Genomic DNA, 21,443 nt, shown 5'->3' with positions numbered 1-21,443 from the left:
TAGTCACATGACAGAAGAGGCCGACCCCCAGCTCACTACAACCTCCCTTCAGGTAGTTATAGAGAGCAATAAGGTCTCCCCCGAGCCTCCTCTCCTCCAGACTGAACAATCCCAGCTTCTTCAGCCACTCCTCATAAGGCTCCTCACAAAGAAGAAGAGAAGAAACGCTCCTCACAGATGCGCACAGACCAGCCAGAACTCACTTTTGCCCACAGAGGGAACTGAAGGAGAACTGCACATCTCTGCTTCTTGAGTACCGGGAAGTGCCACATGTCCAGGCAGTGTCAAACAACAGCATCATATAAAATAATGTAAAGGCTACAGGCAGAGCACTGAGCCTACAGCAGAGGAAGTGGTATGCTCCCTTCTAATCCGTGTCTCTAGAAAGGCATCCATGCCTCCTTCAGAACTCCTGCTAATGCAGCAGCAGAGCCTACAGGGCAGACTACACGCCAGGCCCCACAGACTGCTTGGGAAACCACGTGTGTGCACAGACTGCACTCAGCTCCCCACTTGCTGCGTCCCACTGACCCCTCACCGACCAGGGGTTGGAAGCCATTTTGCAGCTTCCACACCTTTTTGTTGTGTGACATGCAAAAAGAGACAGAACGCTCACATTTCCACTAGCATTGCTGGAGGTGTGAATGCTTTGGATGCATTGCTGAGTTCACACAGAGCGAGGGAGGCCTTCGTTTTGCCCTGGCTCCAAGGATTTCATTACCAAACCCAGTGCCGCATTCCTTTTAGCTTCTCTTGTGTCATTATTTTTTAGAGGAGAAGAGGCAGATCAGGCATTTGACCTGTTTGGTTTAATTCATCCAAACTTATTAAATGTGTGCAATGGTCTGGGTCACTTCCTTCTGAGTCCAGACGTGGTTCACCCATTCTCTCCTTTTGATTACACCAACCGAAAGCAGGAGTGAAGCTGCCCTGACCTTCAAAGTCCCAAATCTGTTCCCTGAGCTCCACACAGAGCAGTTCAGGGAAGCAGGCACTCACACCTTTTTCACTTTTTTCCCCCCCCCGTCACTCTCAGCAGGAGGCTGCCTAAAAGTAGGGCACCGAACAGCAGGACCACGAGGGAGGGAGGGAGGCTGTCAGAGTTGAGCAAGGACTTTCCCAGTTCCAGCTCCTCCGGTGTAGCTGTGGTGGCTCACGCACCTCTCCTGACAATCTCTCCTGCTGTGCTCTCCTGGCCGAGCAGGGCTGCCGGGTACTGTGGTGTTTGTATATCCCTGCCAGACCCCTTCTCCAGAGCGAAGAAGAAGAAAAGCCTTTGTGGAGCAACATGGAACAAATGATTTTCTGTTCAATAAATCATTTTAGAGAGACTATTGACTCCAGGACCTCTGAATTCATCGACCCATTCATAAAAGTCTCATCTTCTCCAGTACCCTGTATACTTGCCTTCCTTTCCACTATCCACTATCCAACTACTACACTTCATTTTCTTTTCCTTTCTTTTGCTATTTCTTTTCTCTCTCTCTCTTTTTTTCTCCATTCTGACCTCGTAATCCTATCTTAACCTTCTAATCCTCTCTGCAGTTCCCTCTTCTTCCCCTGATCTCAGCTCCATATCATTCACAGGCTGCCACACTGACAGGAGAGAAAGAACAGCAGATATTTACCAAAGTATTACCATAAAGATTAAAGCTAGCATATACCACGGCTTGCTCCTTCCCTCCAGCCCCTGGCCTAATGAAAACACTCTGCGCTCTCTCCCTTTGCTTGGAGACAAAGTGACAAAGCCCTGTAATCTCTAGGACGGAAGAAAAAGACGACCCGAAGGTGATTAAAAGGGTAGAAAAAGAGAGCAGAAGGGGAAAAAGAAGTGGGAATAATACCATTTAGGCACTTCTGTAGGGCCTGGCTGCCAATATCACGCTGACCTGCACTATCTCGCGCTTTCTGTGCGCCCGCCGCCTGCTCTCACCTCTTATCCCCGCTGCTCAGAGCATAAGCTCCCTGAAGGAAGATTCTCCCTTTTGTTCTCTGGACTCAGGGCCCAGCCAAAAGGGATACGGATTCGCAGCTCTGACTCACAGGTATGGCCGCAGCAGGAATAAAGGAACCTCCAAGCACTTCACAAGGGAGAAGACAGCTATGCGAGAAGGGTAACTGAAGCCCAGGAGGTTGGGGCAACTTCTGCACACAGGTACAGAAACGGCACTGCCAGCAGGAGAGAGAAATGGAACGTGTGTCTCTGAATAAGGGAGAGGTTAAACAAACAAAGGAAATATAAGACGAAAAGGGTAATTAGAAAGAGAGGCATGAAGGAGGAAAGAAGAAACAGGGCTTTGTGGAGTGAGAGAGCAAGGAGAGGCTCCTCCAGCACACAGAAACAGGCTGCTTGGAGCAGGGGGAGGGAAGGAGTTTGTGACAGCAGGAGTGAAATGTATTGTCTTGCTTGAGGATCAGCCTTTTCAAAATATGACAGAGAAATAATGTGGCACTATGAAACAGGTAAATGTATGTCCAGGCAGGGCAGACATCTGCATGATGCTCAGACTTCCCCCTCACTGATGTGTCCATCTCCTACTTGCTTCGCCATCCATCCACACACAGAGACAAGGGATCCCATGCTGAGGCCACGGGATTTATTGTCACAGCAGATGCACTCGAGTCCCACTATGCGCAGAAGTTTATTGCAGAGGTAAAATTACAAGGACTGCACAGAAGACAGCCATGCACACAAAAGCTCAGCTCTGATCAACTCAGCATCAGACTCGGAGCAGTTGGCAAAAACAGCCTATTCTGTGCAGTAGAGCCACAACAGGAAGGCAAGCCCTGACTCAAACAAACAAACAACCACACACCAAAAAAAAAAAAAACCCTGTAGAAATCTCAGACCCAACCTGCCCGTCCTTTCCACAGATCTAGCCAATTAAAAACATTTCAATAAAAGAACCTGACACAGTTACAGCTTCCTATTTCTTCACATGTTAACTCTGCAGCAGGGTTTTTGCTGCTGGACGCCCCCATCCAAAAGAAAGGGGCCATTGACTGCAGATGAAGGCAATCAGCAAATGGCTGGATGTCATCCTCTCCCTGGCAGTGAGAATCATGTACTAGCCTGGACTGCTTCCATCAAAAGATCTCAAAGCACTTGATGAATAGTTCATTAAAGCCTGGCAGCACCTTTGGGAGATGGGGAAGGAACAATGAGCGATCACTTCAGTCATCACAGAAGGGCATCTCCCTTTAGACTTGAAAAGCCTCGCTTGTTAGCAGTGCACAGATGCACCACAAGACAGTTTAAGGAAGCTCTGAAGAATACCTCTTCTAGCTGAAAGTACAGAGGCAATTAAGTAGCTAAACAAAGCGAAATTTGGCCGGGAGACAATGAAGCACCCCTGCTTTTCCCCAGTGCTATTTAGCACTTTTCCTTCACAGTGCTCAAGGCGGTTTTGGAAGGTGTTAAGCATCTTTATCCCTGTCAAAGAGTAGATAAGGAAAGGGAGATCTAGAAAGTGGAAATAGGATGCCAAAACTCACACACAGTGAGTCAGCAGCGTAGAGAACACACCATGGGTTTCCCCGTCTTGCTCTCCCACCTGTCATGCCATCTCCTGTGATATCGCTGCATCTGGACACGTCTGTATTTAAAACTTCTCACTGAGGAGGTGAGAGTCCTGCATCCAGCAAGCCAGCCTCAACCTGAGATTGTAAACCCACCATTAATGCTTTCAGCACATTCCCACTGCAAAGCACAGGCTCTCACCTCAATCATCTTGCTCTGTATCTCTGCATAAGGCACCGTATACGCTTAACAAACATCTGTTCCCAACACGCTAGCATTTCTGCTTGCAAAACTCTAGGCTAAATGCTGTTTAAAGAGCAGAACCTGAGCCAAGCGCTACAGGATGCTGCAGAGGTGCTGAGGGCCAGTCGTACAAACCTGCTTCCAGCTCTGAATGCTGCAGTCTCTGGGAGCACAGCAGGAGTACTGCTGGCTGAGGGCTGCAGCCTTCCCAGGACAGGCTGCCCTACCAGAGATGGGGACGATCCCAACCAGCTTCGTGCTCTGGCAGTAGGGAGCAGAAGGGATCCCGTTGAGTTATTTGCAGAAGTCTCTGTTGGACAAAGCTGGAGTGCATGTGGGGTCACGCAAATTTGTTTTCCCATGATGCCCGTGCCAGATAGTCAGATGAAAGGGCAGCCTGGCAGAGCTGCACTTGGTGTTAGCTAGACTTGGCTGGGCAGACTCCACGATGCTCCTCCTCCTTCCTACTTAATTACTGTGAACAAAGGTTTTAACTGAGAGAGATGCTATTTGAGACAAGGCTGGTTAGAGAGATAGCTAGGTCCTTGGAGTTAATAATTAATTACCAGGCATTCTCAGTCTTATGACATTAACTGCTTACCCTTTTAAATAGTAGTAAATTGGAGATACGTGTCTCATTAAAGAGTTGTAAAATGTTTTGGAGGAACAAACAGGGGACTCACAGAGACGTGGTGGGAGGCAAAGTGCTCTCTGGGAGGAAAGGAGATGTGGGAAGGAGGTGCTGCTGTTATGAAAGGCTGTTTTATTTTGTCAAGAGCTGGAGCCTTGATTATCCGAAAGGACTCTGCAACTGCACGCTTCCAGAAAGAAGGAAGAAAGTAGTGCCCTGCACATACAGGAGTCTGATTTCCTCCCAGAAGGTCAGAGAGAGATCTTGACGTCTGCTACTACTGCCAACCTATCAGATTTTAAACATATATACCAACACACATTTCCTGTACTAAAACACAACAGGTTGGAGAGCAAAAGCACTAGGGGCTCTTTCTACAGAGCCGTACCTAAATCTACTGCTCTTCAGTAACACAGACTAAGAATGTCCTTATTTTTTCTCCCAGTTTAAATAAGGGAAAAAACAGTGAATCAACTATTCACAGCTGGATTACTGTTGAGCATCACGTGATCTCAGCTTTTGCAACCAGCTTCTTATTAGGGCGTATTTCAGGTCAAAACCATGCCAGCCAATTTTCTTGTATTTTGCACAAGCGTTTTTCCTTTGCATGTTAGAACTCTCCCCTGGTCTCTTTTGGGAACTGAGGTCAGCCACACGGTTTCAGAAGTTTCTTACAAGGCAAATGGATTTCTTGTTCCGTATGAAATAACACAGCTCAAAGAAAGTTCGATTGAAGTAATTACATAAAATAAGTGATCAAGTAACAGGCAAGCCTAAAAGCATTTGTGGTAAGGAAGCTTGTATTGATACCTCTCCTTTTCTGTCTCTTGATTTCTATGGCTACGCCTCATTCAACAGCTTCCATGCCCGCTACTTCCACCTGAATGCTGCTGCTTCCTACTTCCATCTGAAAAAAAAACCACCACCACCAACAACAACAAAAAAGGATATAATGACCTCTGAAAGATACAGAAAAGAGGCTTCAGGTGGATACTGTGCAGAAAAGCAGAGTTCTGGGGATGTTACTGTGCTCGAGCCCACAGAGGCTTTGTACAGGTGGCTTTGGTTCTCTGGCAAAAGAAGCTATTTAGTACCTTTTAGCCTCATAGGACTTACTACATGAGATACTGCATTCTTGGACAACATCTTTAGTATGATAAGAGTATAAAGGAAGAGACCATTTATAATCAAAGATTGCTTGACACTTTTCAAAGGCGCCGGGTGCGAAGATGGTAGTCATGTCTGAATTCTGATTAGTTTAATTACAATCTGCCATCCCAAACTCCACTTGCAGTTTCAATTGGATACATCCTTCTTCTTCACTTTTTTTCTGCCACGTGCCATTTGATAATTGCCAGGTTCTGCCTCAGAGGCGACTGCTTGAGTGATGAGAGGAGCACTGCGCCCTGCAGCAGGACCCTTCCTGCAGGGATGGTGAGAAGACTGCTTAAAAAACAGTGAATTTTAAAGGAAAAAAAAGCAGAAGAGTAGACTGTGGCTCCATCAAACAGGAGTACAAGCAGGCAGTGCAGCAACTTGGCTTACACAAAACTGGAAAAAAAGATTCTGCTCAGACACGTGTTGCCTTATGCAAGAGCCCTGACTGGGAACAGGACACAGGGTGATGCACGCTCTGGAAAAAATAATCCGAGATATCTTGTTGGCTTCTAAATTAACTGTAATCATTCAGAAAAGAAGATTTACGTATGGAAAAGTCCTGAAAATCCTCTGCTTGGAACCGGCAAAAAAACCTAAACATGATGACAGGTTGCACGGAGATTGAGAGAAAAACCAAGGCCAAGCACAGTGCTGCACCGCAATACAATATTCCACATCAGGTCACCATATCTGCACAAGATGCAATAGAAATAAATGAGGTTCAGGGACAGGTGACAGCAGTGAGTTAGAGGCCTGGCAAAACTTCTGTGAGAAGGGAGATTGAAAAGAGTGGGCCCTTCTACTATCGGGAGGAAACAAATCAGAGTAGATAGCCCAGCAATAAACAAAATAATGGAGAGCACAGAGAAGGCAAATGCTCTGTAAAGGCACAGTCCATGGAATGGCGATGTGTGAATTCTCCATTGAAGAAAATGTTCAAGATGCAGGCCTTGGTGGGTAAAGTGATGCGCACTGTTTTATGCGATAGCAAAGGAGTGACTACGCTGCACTTCCTGGAACATGGACAAACCATCAACTCTGACCACTACATTGTGACACTGACTGAGCTGAAGGCTCAACCTTCCAGGGTCAGGTCAGAGAAGAAGACAGTCTTTCTCTTGCAATATGATAACACCAGGCCCTGTACCAGTTGGGAGACCATGGAACACGTTGCCAGTCTTGGCTGGACTGTCCTACCGCACCCACTGTATGGTCCACATTTGGCATCTTCTGACTTCCATCTGCTTGGGCCAATGAAAGATGGACTGCGTGGGCAACATTTTCCCTAGCAACAAAGCTGTCAAAGCAGCTGTGAAGCAATGGGTCATGTCTGTCATGCAGATTTTTACAAGCACTACTCTCATTCATAGCTAATGGAGGCTGTTGAGAAAAAAAGATTTCTGTAGCTGAGAATCTGCTCTGTCAAATAGTTCTATTGTGCTCTTTGTATCTGTTATAGTTTCCATGGGGATAAATAGGAGGCACTACTTTTGGAGCCACCTATGTATTACCAAGGCCAAACACTGTTCACAAAAGGAGCGCAAGACAGCTTTGTGAATTGCAAGAATACCAATGTTTGCTTTGTACGTGATGGGAAAACTCCTCACAACCTCTTCCCCCAACATCTGTGATACAAATCCTCTTGTTTCTAACCACATGCAGGAGACAATCTGCCTAAGGCACAGAAGAAATTTCTCATATCAGCAAGTCATTTTGCATATTTGCCCACTTAGGAGAGTTTTCTATTTTCTTACACAATGCCGATTAAGAAATGCAAGATACTGCTGTAAAAGGCTTCTGCTATCACCTGATATTTCCTAAATTCTTCTGTTTGGGAGGAAATTCACATATGTTAATTAAGAGTCAGTTTGAAAAGTACTCTCTCTGCAGGATTTTTAAGCGTTCAGGCAAGAGAGGGGAGTGACCACACTATGCAAATGGCTTACGTCCCAGCAGCTATGAATTCCACCCTGCATCATACATTCCCCCTTTGAGTGATCTCCAAGGAACACCGAATCTGGCACGGACACATCAAGGAACACACTTGTTCCCAGTGAGCTGGGAGGGCACACACAACTGATTTGCAGTCCCTGAAAGGACCTGCTGCACACCTCCAAGACATTCAGGTCTGTCATCTCCTATGGCCACATCCAGATCTTCCCAGCAGAGCCCAGTAAGCTGCTGAGCACTGTGCAACCATTTCTTTAGACACTCTTATTTATTCCTTACTAGAAAAGCAAATAAGTACATCTAAAACAACACAACAGTCCACAATGCTATCTTTATCTTTTGCATCCTCTACAGAGATATATGAATGCAGGCTCATTTTGCACCAGCCTGCTCGTCCTTTGGACCAGAATCTACATTTCACACACTGGGAGCTGAGTGTGAGCAGCGATCAGTGTCTTTCTCAGGAACACGAAAGAGGCTGCATGTTCCCTGCATGTACCTTCATTGCCAGTGAACTGGAACTGCCAGCTCGGGCCTTTCTGACCACAGCTCAGAAGAGCGCATCCCCCACTTTTCTGTTATATTATCATAGAAACATAGAATCATAGAACGGCCTGGGTTGAAAAGGACCACAATGATCTTCTAGCTTCAATCCTCCTGCCACAGGCCGGGTCGCCAGCCACCAGACCAGGCTGCCCAGAGCCACATCCAGCCTGGCCTTGAATGCCTCCAGGGATGGGGCATCCACAACCTCCTTGGGCAACCTGTTCCAGTGTGTCATCACCCTCTGTGTGAAAAACTTCCTCCTAATATCCAACCTAAACCTCCCCTGTCTCAATTTAAAACCATTCCCCCTTGTCCTATCACTATCCAGCCTCGTAAACAGCCTTCCCCCTCCTGTTTATATGCTCCCTTCAAATTTTGGAAGGCCACAATGAGGTCTCCCTGCAGCCTTCCCTTCTCCAAGCTAAACAAGCCCAGTTCCCTCAACCTTTCTTCATAGGAGAGGTGCTCCAGCCCTCTGATCATCTTAGTGGCCCTCCTCTGGACCCTCTCCAAGAGCTCCACGTCCTTCCTGTACTGCGGGCCCCAGGCCTGGACGCAGTACTCCAGATGGGGCCTCACAAGAGCTGAGTAGAGGGGGACAATCACCTCCCTCTCCCTGCTGACCACTCCTCTTTTAATGCAGCTCAGAACTAGGAGACTTTCATGCGATATCTTGGTGCAGCAGCCTGTTACTTAGCACAGCCCTGAAGAGCACCTATAAATCGAGCTGCCTTTGGCCAGCCACTAATTTGCTTAAACACATCTCATTTTTGAGCCTCAGTTTCTCCTACTGCAGAATGGAGTGACCAACCCTGACTTGTTTCAAAGGGTAAATTAATTAAAGTATCTTGAGGCTCAAAAATGGCAGGGACTACTGAGCAAAACAGTCTCAAAGTAATTCCACGTGCTCTGGCATATATCTGACAACAACTTATCTACGTGTGCTTATAATAGAGGTGAACATTTTCATTTTCTCTGAGCATATTTTAAGCTCCATCACATAAAAGCCAAATCTACACGAGGCACCACCACGCAGAATGCACAATCATTAATTTCTGCAAAGCAGCCTTGGTGTCTGCAGCAACACTTCAGGTAACTCAATAAATTAGAATAATAAACACAAAGGAAACCAGAGAACAAGCAAGGACAGGGCAGAAATCACAAACAGAAGCGGATGGCATAATGTATGGTACAAGCACAGCACCGGCCCCGTGGCCGTAGGCCCTCAGTGAAGGAACATGTGCTGGTGCCAACACCAGCCCCAGCAGCAGCACGCGGTGCCTAGGGCTGAAACAGAGCCGAAGCAGGGGACAAACGGAGCTGGCGTCAGCTGGGGAGATAGAAGGGGCTCCATCTGCCCCACAGGTGCTGCACGCTCAGCTGTGCCTATGGGCAGGGAGCCCCGGGGGCCAGGAGCTGTGCTTCTGCACAGGTTGCTCTGGGCTCCTCCACGTAGCACGGATTCCTGCCACAGCAAAGCAACTCAAGGGGAGAAGGAGCCGTTTAATCCTGGAAAAAACATATTGCTGTCTTGTAGGAATGTTTGCCCTCCTTTAACGTGCCACCCTCACGTGCCTGTACAGCAGTCCTGCAGCCCCCAGCTGCTCAGCCCACCTCTGCCCCTGCCCCACGCTCCCCGTTGCTCCAGGCCCCTCTCCTTCCCCCCAGTACAGCATTCTCCTGCACGTGAAGTGCTCGCTTCTGCAGCTTCTCCTATTTCAGTCCCAAGCCTCTTCTGTTCACATAAAAATGACGAGGAGAGGCAGAAAGAATTAGGTTGCGAGGAAAGATTCAGCCAACTCGTTCCATTTTCCATCTGGATCGAGACCCGAGCCCACAGGAAGCCTCCAGAGGTACTCTCTGCTGCAAACGTGCTGTGACATTTGAGAGACATCCCAGCGAGTCCCGGGAGCAAAGGCATGGACTTGTAGGGGAAAGTTTTCTCTGTGCCGCACAAGGAATCGATGCTATTTTATAACGATTCCTGCTGTCCCCAACTGGGCATGAAGACAGTCAGCATCTGGCCAGGCCCTCGGGGAGAATGCAGAGCTGGAGATGTGTCAGTGCTGCTCTAGCGTGAAAGCGGCAAGGTGGGGAGAGAAGAGCTGCGAGGGGCTCAGCCGGGGAGGGAGCTGAGGAGAGGGGATGGTGCCAGAGGGGCCGGGTTTTGTACACAGCTGTCTGCTACTTGAGATCATACACATGGTTTCTCTTTAGCTGCGGTTTTGAAAGCCCCCCGCCTGCTCTGCTGGAGGCCCTCCCTGCTCACAGAGAAGTTTCCTCTCCCTTTTTCCTCCACACATCCAGGTTTCCCACAAGGGAAAACCCCTGAGCTGCAAGCTCCCCATGGGCAGGTCCCCTGCTGCTCTTCCCTGCCCCAGCAGCAGCACAGACGGCTGTTTTCTTGCTCCATTAAGCCAGCAGATGAGGCTGCCTTAGCTCAGCACCCTGAGCTGCTGCTCAGAGCCCGAGATCTGTCTCGGCACAAGAAGTAGCACCGGTGTGAACACAAGAGTAAAGGAGGGGGTTGTGAGTTTGGCACCACAGTCTCCTACTCCCAGACAGGGAGGAGAGCAGCTCCTTGATCCTGAATCAAGCAGGCTAATGTTGCCTGCAAACGTTTTGGGGCTCGGCCAGGTGACCATGCTGCCTTCTTTGCGGCCATCCAGCCTACTCCAAGAGAAGATAAATCAATGCAAAGCAGCATCTGCCAAGATATTGACTTTGGCTCTACTCACAGACTGCCTGCACTTCAGAGATGGGTAATATTCAGCTTGATTATCTCTCACTCGCCAAGAGGAAGTTTCTCTCTATGCTTAAAAATCACTGGGATGAGCCAAGGAGGGATCGATCTGTGGGACAGAAATGCTGACAAGAAAACATGAGTCGGAGACGGGACGAGAGCGGACGATGGGTGAGCAATGGAGACAGCCTCTGGCAGCTTGCCCGATCAGGTTAGCGACAACCTGGTCACTACAGCTGGAGAAAGATTAAGACAAAGGACATCCATCCAAGCTTTACAGCAGGCCCTCAAGATTTGTTTCGCATTCTTCACCCCCCTGCTCTTGGATAGTTCTTCCTCTCTTAAACTAGCTCCTCTCTCTCCCCAAACATCCTTTCCTGTCCTCCCCTGCATCCCCATTGCACTGAGCCTTCTGGTTGCTCGAGCTGTCCCTGGAAGCCACCCACATCTCTGGTCTGAGGCACGGCAGTGGATGCAAGACTTTGTGCCGTACGTCACATGCTACCTCCCCCGTGGTGAAAGGCCCCAACAGCACTCATACACTGTACCACATCCACCCCTCTGAGTTTCACATGCTCAGATCCCAGTACGCAAAGGTGACTTCACAGCAAGGAAAGGCATCATTTCATTAGCAGAACATGCTGACAATGCTTCATGAGGTGAACATTCAGTAACAACTTCAAACTTCTCCAGTCAGAAGCAATGAACTTTCAACTCAATTTTCCTACCACAGGTGTGACAGAATATCCTCTAGGTCCCACGGCCCTCCCAGGGCAGCAGATGAGGAACAGATATGTGTCCCTCCAACAGAAAATTGGTTTTAAGAACAGTCTTGACATTGATTCCTGCCCCTTCTGCCAGACCACTTTAGTGTAAGATGCATGGAGTGGAGAGGCACCAACTACTGACAGCTCGGAGCACGTTGTGCTCCTGGGATGGAAAGGAGAAGGGCAGATGCAGCAGGAGAAATGGGCAAGGACCTTCTGGCCAGGTTTACAAGGCTCCTTCCAGGGACACTCCTCTCCGCCTTCAGATGTCTTTCTGCCGAGCTCCTGCCATCCTCTGAGCCCAAAGGCTGCATGCAGAGAAGCAGAGGGGAAGAGACCCAAAGGAACCGTCCAGTCTGTTCCTCTATGTGAAGGATGGATCAGTTCTACTTCGTCATTTGTGGCATCTGTCACTCCTTGTACACGTCTAGTCTGTCCTTACAGCCCTCTAGTGATGGAGCTACAGCTTCCCAGAGCAATTTGGTCCCGTGTTTTGCTATCTTTACTGTTGCAGAGTTCTTACTGACATTCCGCCCGTCTCTCTTGCTGCAGTCTAAAACCATTCCTCCTTGAATTCTCCCGCAGAAGAGATTATTCCTTTCTTTTTGCATCTTACATGCTTACATGTCATTAATCATATCTCATGCTTAGACCCCTCTTCCTCAGGCCTAACAGCTCCTGCTTTGAATTAAGCAAGGAAAAAAGAGGTCATTTCAAAGGCTAACTGTCCCAATTATGTTCAAGGTCCTTGACCCAGTTGGCCTGCACCTAAGCACCTCTTCCTAACACAAGCGAGAAGGAAGCTGTGTGTTGCTCCACCTTGGGACACACTTTTCAAATGGATAGACCTGCGTGCCTCTGATTCATCACCAGTACTGGAGACCAGCCAGAGCAATAGGAAGGGAAGAAATGCCACTCGAAAGGCCAACAAACACGCACAAAGTACATTACGCAAGAACCCCTGTGGACCCCCTTGTCCTGGTGGAAGTCCTACAGATGGCCCATCACTAAGCACAGTCGATGCAGGGGGGAGGATGTGTGGGTGGACAGATAATTTGATATTTAGCTGAAAGAGCTAAAATGGGTTTAATGCAGTTCTAGGAAGACAGATTGCCTGCAGCACCTTCTGCTCCTGATTACGGATGCCAGGCTCAGGTTTCCCTTAAGCGTAAAGGCAGCCAGGTTGCATTTGTTGCCACGAAGGCTTTGGAGACCCAGTCCCACAAAACAGAGGTACCACAGGAGGATAAAAAAGGGTTATCCGCACTGAGGGCCATGCCTGTACAGCACCAGCAGCTGGCTTTAGTTCTTAGCATCTCATGGTTCTCTGCCAAATGTGCGGAGGTGCCTCCAGAGCTTCTGCAAAGCCTCTCCTGCAATGGACAAATCTGTCTGAGATGATCATAACTCAACAGCTAAAGACAAACTGCTTCTCTTCATGGCCAGAGAGGTTTGGCACTTTAAAAACTGAGGACTTTCCACAGCATTGCACTACTGCTGTTTTGTAAGTGCATCTGTCTTCCTTGCCGCTTGTGTAAGGCCAGGTCTGAGCCCCAGCACCAATCTGGGTCTCCCCAAATCAGCATCGTGCAGGAGTATCAGATTTCTCACCCAAGAAGGACATGACGGGACGGAAAAAAACAAACCTTCTGCACCCTTTTATCTTCTATCAGCAGAACCACAGAGCACGTGAAAGAAGCAGAGCAGTGTGGTCTTCTGCAGACTGCAGCAAAGCAGCTTTCACGCAAGCCTGCAGCCTCAGTTCTTGCCTGTCAGCTGCCTCAACCTTCCGCTCATTTCCAACTTGGGCTGCAAATTGAAAGCAGGAGCAGCAGCAGACCACTGGGATGTGACTACATTCCTGTGAGGAAAATAAGGAGCTTTACTGGTGACACAACCTCTGTTCTCGCTCTGAGGACAAACAGGCATCAGGAGTTCTGCACTGGAGCAGAAAATAAATGCCCTGGGAATATTCTGCAGGCCCAGCCTGAAGACCAGTGGCTAACTGAGTGGCTGGGCTCCATGCAAGAGCTCAGAGCTCACTCTGTCATCTAAAGCAGACGAGACCAGAGCACCACAGCCTCCACGTGCTCCCTCATCATCCTCTGCTTCTCCCCCAGGTCCCCATTCTTGCACCCAGGTCCAGGAAGAAGGGAAGTCTGAAGGAGATGACAACTGAGCAAAGAGAGAGGAAGACAAAGAAGAGAAGGAAGTGGCTCGAGTCAGGACCAAGAGCATGTCTTGAGCAGGGGCGAAGGGTGAGAAAGAGATGAGAAGGAGAAAAAGCAGAGGGAGGGAAGGTGGAGAAGACATGGAAGACATGTGACAGACAGCTTCATCAAGGTCGCAGGCTGGGTCAGGGAGCATGCCAAACACAGGGAGCTGCGTGCAGGCTTCACGAAGGGAGACAGAGATGGAGATACGCCACCTCTGTCCCCGCATGAACTTAACCATCCTTCCTGTCCCGCCTGACAAACATTGGCATACACGCTTGCCCCTCTCCCCTGTCCTGGAGGCAGAAGGCATCCAAGGATGGCAGCGGAAGGAGGCAGGTGAGGTCCTGCATCTGCTCTTGACACACTCCAAGTGTCAGCAAGCAGTAGGTATAATAGCAGGAGGCTCTAAAGAGTGAGTTCAGCTGGTGGAGGAGGCGACTCCTTCTCTGTCCCTCATTAGGATAGGAGCACCTGTTACTGCTGCCCACACTGAGCACACTTTAAAGCATACTGCCTTGAATTACTTGCTATCCAAAACCATGGCTGCCTTATGTACCATACAAGTGAGAAAGGATCAGGCTATGCACACTTTTTAATGTTTATACTTTCTGCCTTTTTGGCTTTAAATAAACAGGCATGCCTCTGTTCACTTTGAGCTGATCCATTCCAGAAAACAGCCTGCAGTGGGAAAGTTGAGGGGGAAAGCCATTACAAGGGGCTGTATTTGCCAAGGTTTCAAAATGGGCTAAGTCCTCCAGCAAACCCATAGAGGATAGAGTCCATCTGAGAAATAGCAAGCTGCAAACAAGGAGGGGAAGGAGATAAGGAAAGGAGGGTGCAGCATTCCCTGCCCATCTTCTTCCACCATAGCCCTGACCCTGGCACTTAAAGCCTCACTGTCCTTTGGCCCGAGGGAACTGCTAATAAATGCGCCTGCTCTCAAGGGACCAACAGGCTCCAGCAAACCACACGTGCCCCAGCTCACACAAGGAGGGGGGCTCGAATACCACAGGGCTCCAATAAACAACTGCTGCAGCTGGCGCAGGCTCCGTGCTCCATAGCTGCAGAGAGGGAGACTACGGATCACGTTATATTGTATTTGGCAAGGAGAGGACAATAATTTGCAGGGATTAATCACTCCCCATGTCCCTCTGCTGCAGGCTCGGAGGACAGCCTGGATCCAAGGGGGTTTTCTGAAGTCCCTGTGCTACCTGCAGCCATCCGGTAGGGTTGCTGCCTTGCCACGGTGATGCTTCCCCTTTCTCAAGCGCTTTCTAATTCCAGCATGCCTGTTGGTGCTTGGTCCCCTCCATCGCACGCTTTCTGTTCCCTGAGAAGATGAAGTCGGGGTCGGACCACAGAAATTCCTGCCGACTCCTTCTGGGAATCTGAGCTGGGGGCGGGAGGGGGCTCACTGTGAAGGAGTCAGCCTGGCTTTGTCACTGTGGCTCCTCTCCTCCAAAGGAAAAGAAAGAGATTATGATGGTAGAACATTTTAACCTTTCTTTTTCTGAGCTTGATAGGCTTGGCCTGAGGCACCTTCCCTAGCAAAAACAGGCTGCTGCAAGATTGATTGGTTGGGTGCAGAGTTTAAAGGTAATTTTCTCTTGTCACATGCACATAAATTATTGTGGCTCAAGCTGCGATCAGCTCCACATCTTGCTTGTTCCACTGCTTTTACGCCCAGGCTCTGATGAGGTGTTGCAAGGACCATGTCCAATGCTCCCCAAGCAACATCCCGTATAAATACACATCAAAAGCATCGCAGGCATATGCACCGAGTTAGTGCCTGGGGAGAGAAGGGCACGTGCCTGCAGATCTGCAGAGCCACAGGCTGCCAGCTGCAGAAGTTGCAGCTAGAACCTTGTTTCCTCATCTATGATCTTGTTTAAAACGTTCCGTACGTGAACGCTGGGGCAAAGAAAGCTCATCCACTCGGATGATACACGGGGGAGAGAGGGAAACAAAAAAAGGATGCATGAGCACACACAAAGGAAGCACAGCTGCAGCCAAAGTGAATTCGTTTTTAACATTCATGAAAATATTCACAGAACACTTCAGCGCTATTCGCCTAAATTTTGCTGTTTGGAGTAAACACTTGAGCTGGCGCGGGCTGTATGTTCTAGGCGCAATGCATCAGGGATTAGGGGTGGCTCTTGGCTCCGAGCTACGGATTCACACTACGTCCCCCACGTACACACGGCCCCGTATTTCAAGGCACGCGTTCACAGTCTGCCACCGCAGTTTCTGACTCTCAGCCCTGTCACAGCCAAAAAGACGGAGCGTGGCCCCGCAGCCATCGCATTCCACACCCAACGCGACCCCTTGCAACAAAGGCGCTCGCGGTTCTGCCGAACTTGAACACAAAACCAATGGCAAACAATGGAAGTTCTGCCCACGCCTCTGGCTTAGAGGAGCAGCCCCCTGGCCTGCTCTCCACGTTCCCCTCCCGTAACTCATCTTTGTCATTGGTTTCTTTCCCCAAGCGTCTTAAGCAGCTCACATAAGGGAAAACTCTACAGCACGCAAGGGAGGCTCAGCTGAAGCCCTGAAGACAGGAGCTGTGCACGTTGTCTCTTCCTCCTCCATAAATACAGCTGAGACTATGACTGGGTAATTGGCTAAGTGCCTGTCAGCTTAATAACAGAGAAAGAGACACAGAGGGAGAGGAGAGATTTGTATTTACTATTCAAAATCATGAGTGCTGCCTGCTGGTGGGTTTCAGCACGGGTTTTGGTTGCACGGCCAGGCACCAAAAACCAAGCGGACAGGCAGCTCTGAGGCTCGGTGTCTTCACTGAGAGCAAACAGCCATCCTGGGACGGAGAGAGTGAGGGACAGCGGAGAGCTCCATCACGCTGCCTCTGGCTACAGAAGCCCATCCCCGGTGCATTCAGCTGGGCTGCAGCGGGGTTGGTTCTCCCCTCCCTGCACAACGGGGGCACCTGGGGGTCAGAGCGGGCCTCTCCCACACAACCGAGTTGCTCCCAATAACAAGATCTGCAGAATGAGGCGTGCACCGAGGAGACTGGCTGCTGGGATTATTTTGAAATAGCTGCTTTCTAGGCAGAGGTGAAACTCAGCGTTATTAGTTCCCATTACTTACCATAAAACCAGACATGTTAGATGTGCCTGAAGCCTGAAGCAAATGCTTTGGTGTCAGACTCAGCTGAAAATCACATTCGTTTCTTCTTGAGCCAGAGAAGAGTAAAAGAAAACTCAGTAAATTCCCGACTTCACCTTTGTGCCCTCCATTGCTCTTACTCCAGGAGAGCCAGAGTTCACACAAACCAGAGTGAATTTTGATGGACAACACAAGGAGGTGAAAATGGCTCCATCCAGCCTTGCGGCGCGCCTGCTGGAGCCCTGCAGCTGTGTCGCAGCGAGCGGCGGCCCCGCAGCTCTGTCAGAGTGGGAAGCCTATGGGTCTGGAAGGAAAGGGCAGCTACGTGTAATATATATTTTGAAAACTTATAGTTACGAGACTGCAAATTCCGGTAACTGCAAGCTATTTTAAGGCTCAATCTTTCCCTGTGACCTGCAGAGGAGGGGAGCGGTGTGGAAGAGGTACCGGCTCCGAGACACTCCAAGGTAACACATCCCACTATATAAATTTTAATGTCAACTATGTAGGAAAGCATATGGTGCTCAGCTGCAAACTGAAGTGCGCGTGCAGGCTCAGGAGAGGAGGTTAAAGCCATACTGGCTGATACTACCTCTCCTCCTCCATCTTTCTGAATGCAAAGCGTACGCACGGTGTTGTTGAACATACGTAATTCCACCAAAAGAAGAACCTTGTCCTAATTTCCAGCCAACCTTTTCTCTCAATGGGTTTGTCCTGGTTTGGGGGAAAAGCTCCATGACAAGCTCCCCGCTCCCCACTGGCTGCTCTGGTGTGTAACGCCGTGCGTGTGCACGTGTGAGAAGGAGAGACGCCCATCTCCCGTACGTATCGCAGTTCCCTTTATCATATGTATACACACAGACATCTATGTACGCGTGTGTGCCTTCATATAATGGCACCATCTGCTGCCAGACCTGGAAGTTTTGCAACATCATCTGTTACTGCATTTATATACTTCTTTTTATAGTTTAACTCTTTTTATTTTGTTTTCTTGAAGGAAAGTATCAGCAAAGAACGGACCCTTTCGCGCAGACCCCAACACACCCTCTCGACGTGCACACACCCTATTTGACCACAAAGGCAGCGTGTGCCAGAGAAGAAGAGCGGGATGCACATGGGAAGCCTTGCTTGTCACGTCTGCTGGGCTGCGGTATGTGGCTGAGCCTAATGGAGATGTTGCTGGGCTGTCGCCCCGGGGCCAGGCCGGTCACCCTGGGCCACCCCCTCTCCCCCAGCCCCTACCCATCCCAGTTAATGGCCAGGGACCCGCTTTCGCCCGCACGGCACTTAACACAAAGGGTGCCTCGACTTAGCCTTGGCCTTAAGTGCCACAACAATACCACTAATAAGCAGGGTTACAATTTTACCGCCGAGACCGTATTATTATGTCGCATTATACCTTTGAACGTGCCTATTCTCATTTCTAGTAAAGGGCTCAACTCAGCGCTCCCTGTTATAAATCATATGCTAATTATAAGTATAATCTGAAGAGCTTTTCCTTTTATTTTAAAATGGATGTATAGGGCATAAGCTTTGTCGTGATGCCGGGCTGCTACTTGGCCTGAAGTGCCTTTATCCTCCACACGGCTCTACACGTGGAACATCAGCAAAATACCAGGCAGCCACTAACAGAGTTTGCAGAAATTACTCATACTGCAGGGTCACATAAACGGTGCCATCGCCATTGCTGGTCACTGAATGCCAGGCCATCCTGCTACGTGGAACTTTAAGAAACTGCCCGTTAGGATGCAAGTTCCCATACATGCTGTCATCCTGAAACCTCCTATTGTTGAAAAATACCTAGTCAAAATGGAAACTGGACACCTAGCTACCTGTTAGTTTTCATTAGCGCCTCAGAAGCAGACCGACAAAAAGCTGACGCTTGGAAAAACTCAAACACCATAAACCAGATTCTGGATCCTGCCAGGTCCCAGCTCCCCAGGGGGCTGAGCACCACCTGAGAAGCTCTGGTGGATTTCTCCTGATATCAGAGAGTGGACGGGAATGGGAATGGGACCCATCTTGTTTCCAGCTAACAACGAGTTCCATTTCAGAAGACATAAAAGGCCACATTAGTCCCTGTCCTAGGACTATCAAAAGCACTGGGCAAGCTGCAAGTCCTGCTGACGGCCCCAGAGCAGTGCAGCAAAGGTACTCTGGTGGTGACCATACAGCACAGACTCCATCACTAAATTGCTTCCAACTCTACCTGATGGCCAAATGTAATGCAGCGACACAGTCTCCTGCTTCCTCAGCTTGCAGCAGCTGCCCTGCACTACCACACGTGTCCCAGCTCAGCTAAGGTCCTCCTGTTTCTCATCCCCTCCCTAGCACTGGGCCCCTGCCTTTGCTCACTCTGTGCTTGCAGGAAGAATGAGGTGGAAGTGGGCAAACAGAAAGAAGGGCTGTGTTTTTCTTTTCATGTTTTAATTGATTGTGGGGGATATTTTGTGTGTTCGTTGCTTGGAGATTTTTTTTTTAACGTCAAGTAGGGAAGTTGCATACAAAACCTGACAACCTCGTGACCGTGATCTTGCAGGCAGGAATTGATCTTGCATTGGCAGGAATTACACGATTCCCTCTCAATATTCAAATTAAGGTTCAGCGTTCCCCTTCACTTGCCGAAGACGGAGTTAAAAACGAACCCTTAAACCTGACAGAGCCTCTGATGTACAGCATCGTCCCCTAAACATCCCATTCCATCTTCCTGGTCGAAGACAAACCCCAGCAGCTCTGCTCAGCCCTCCTCACCTCTTACAGCTTTCAGCCCCCTCCTCCCTTCCCAGCCCTACTCTAAGGAGCCGATCATTACCCTTTTCCCTGTGGACAGTCCATCACAAGCTATTTTTATTCTCCCTCTCTGCAATTCCCTGACTAACTTCCCCATGCCAAAATATCGCTAAAAGTCATCAACCTTCAGCAAGGCCAACAGATGAATCAAACCTGCTGCCAGGTCATTTAGGAGATGAGCCAGTATAGCGTTCAGAACATTTTTCTAATGTCCGTAGCAGGGGAGTATTTAAATGCCATAGCTTTAAAAAGTCGTACTCAAACTTCCCAGAATAATTCAATTCTAACAAGCTGTAGACGAAGTTCCAGAGGAGTGGCTTCCTTCAGGAACATTAGGGCTTACAATAGGAAAACATTTCTCTCCCCTTCATAGATTAGTCCATCCGCCCGTTCTTCCGCCTACCAGTGCAACAGCATATATAAATGTGGAAGGCCCCCGAGGACCAGATGCACTGAGAATACCCCGTCTTCCGTGCCACGCTGAATGTTCCGCACCACAATTTGGAGGAACAGAATGTTTTTACTAATATTATCGTTATGTACGTTGCCTTCAATTCTCTCCAACTGCATACCATTTTCATTCCCTCCTACATTTTCCTTTCAAGCTACAGGCTGGAGCTACTCTGCACTGCTAAACTGCTGCTGCATGCTCGCTCTGAAGTAGACGTGTAACAAAGATGTAAGAGGTGATACGATCTCTGTACAGAAATCTCTTACCAATCTCTCTGTGAAAGTAAAGATCTGCTCAGGGCACGGTCAGAACAGACCATCTAATAGTTTTTCCCCATCTAGCTCTTCCCCTTGTGTTGTCACCAGTGGGTCTGCAGGCGCTGAGAGCGAGATGCTGGGAGTTTTCCAAACACAAGGCTGTCATGATGAGTTATGTTTCGGAGCGGCAGGGGAGACGGTGAGGGGGGTGCTAGCAGAGTCAGGCTTTAAAGCTGAGGGAATGAAAGTCATCCTGCAGGACCTCAAGACAGAGGGAACCCTCTCCCTTTGCAGCCTGACATCCCATCTCCCAGCTGCGGCCCCTCCTCCGAAGCAACGACCAAAATGTCCCAGAAACATGGGGCTAGTCCTGGGGAAAGGGAGGGAGATAACCTCCTTTCCTCGGAAACACGAGATGTGCACATCCTGCCAGAGCTGCTTAAGGAGCTTAGCGAGGCAGCCGAGGGAGAGCACCATCCATGCTGACCTGTGACAGAAGCACATCCTGCCAGGAGCACCGTACTACCTGGTGCTGCAGTTGCAGGGCTGGGAGGTGTGCAGCTCCAACCAAGTGTGCCACTTGGCACACATCTGGCTGACACAGCTGGGTCTCATTATTCAGATGTCGTGTTTTAGAGCCTGACCTAACAATGGCAAAGCCACTCTCTCTGCACACATATACGCGCCCCAAAACCACTCTCCCAGGCACACTCCCTGTCACTCTGCTCGGCTTGCTGACAGAAAGCTTTGCAGGCAGCACATGCAGGCAGCGTCCCCACCATCCCTTCAGCTTGTTCTGCTGCAAACGCAGCTTCAGTGCACAGTGCTTAGATAAACTTCAAAGCTCCAAGGTTAAGTGGGAAATGGAAATCCAGTGACCCCTGGCTGGGCAAGTGAGCTTAATGACTTGTCTGCAGCTGTTGGCCCAAACATATGCCAGCCAACATCTGCCTGACCAAGGCAAAGGATGGATGGAAGGGATCTGCCTTTAAAAAATGGGATGAGTCGGCCAAGGCTTCCACCAGAAAAGGGTTAATGGGATATACGA

The 21,443-nt window shown here is 49.2% G+C and overlaps 1 protein-coding gene across 7 annotated transcripts in view; it reads right to left on the bottom strand.

Annotated features, from left to right (window-relative positions):
• Positions 1-21,443, bottom strand: part of LSAMP (limbic system-associated membrane protein) — a 965,359-nt gene that overhangs the window by 263,218 nt on the left and 680,698 nt on the right. For 2 of the 7 annotated variants that reach the window (XM_025143669.3, XM_025143690.3), the window contains exon 1: positions 3,899-4,157. The exons of the other annotated variants lie outside the window; for them this stretch is intronic. In XM_025143669.3, coding sequence (XP_024999437.2) covers positions 3,899-4,125 — 227 coding nt within the window. In that variant the 5' untranslated portion in view covers positions 4,126-4,157. Of the gene's footprint in view, positions 1-3,898; positions 4,158-21,443 lie in introns of those variants that run through there. 7 annotated transcript variants of the gene reach the window in all.

This window comes from Gallus gallus, chromosome 1, assembly GCF_016699485.2.
Source record: "Gallus gallus isolate bGalGal1 chromosome 1, bGalGal1.mat.broiler.GRCg7b, whole genome shotgun sequence".
Classification (NCBI taxonomy): Eukaryota; Metazoa; Chordata; class Aves; order Galliformes; family Phasianidae; genus Gallus; species Gallus gallus.
This window is presented reverse-complemented; position numbering and strand designations above follow the sequence as displayed.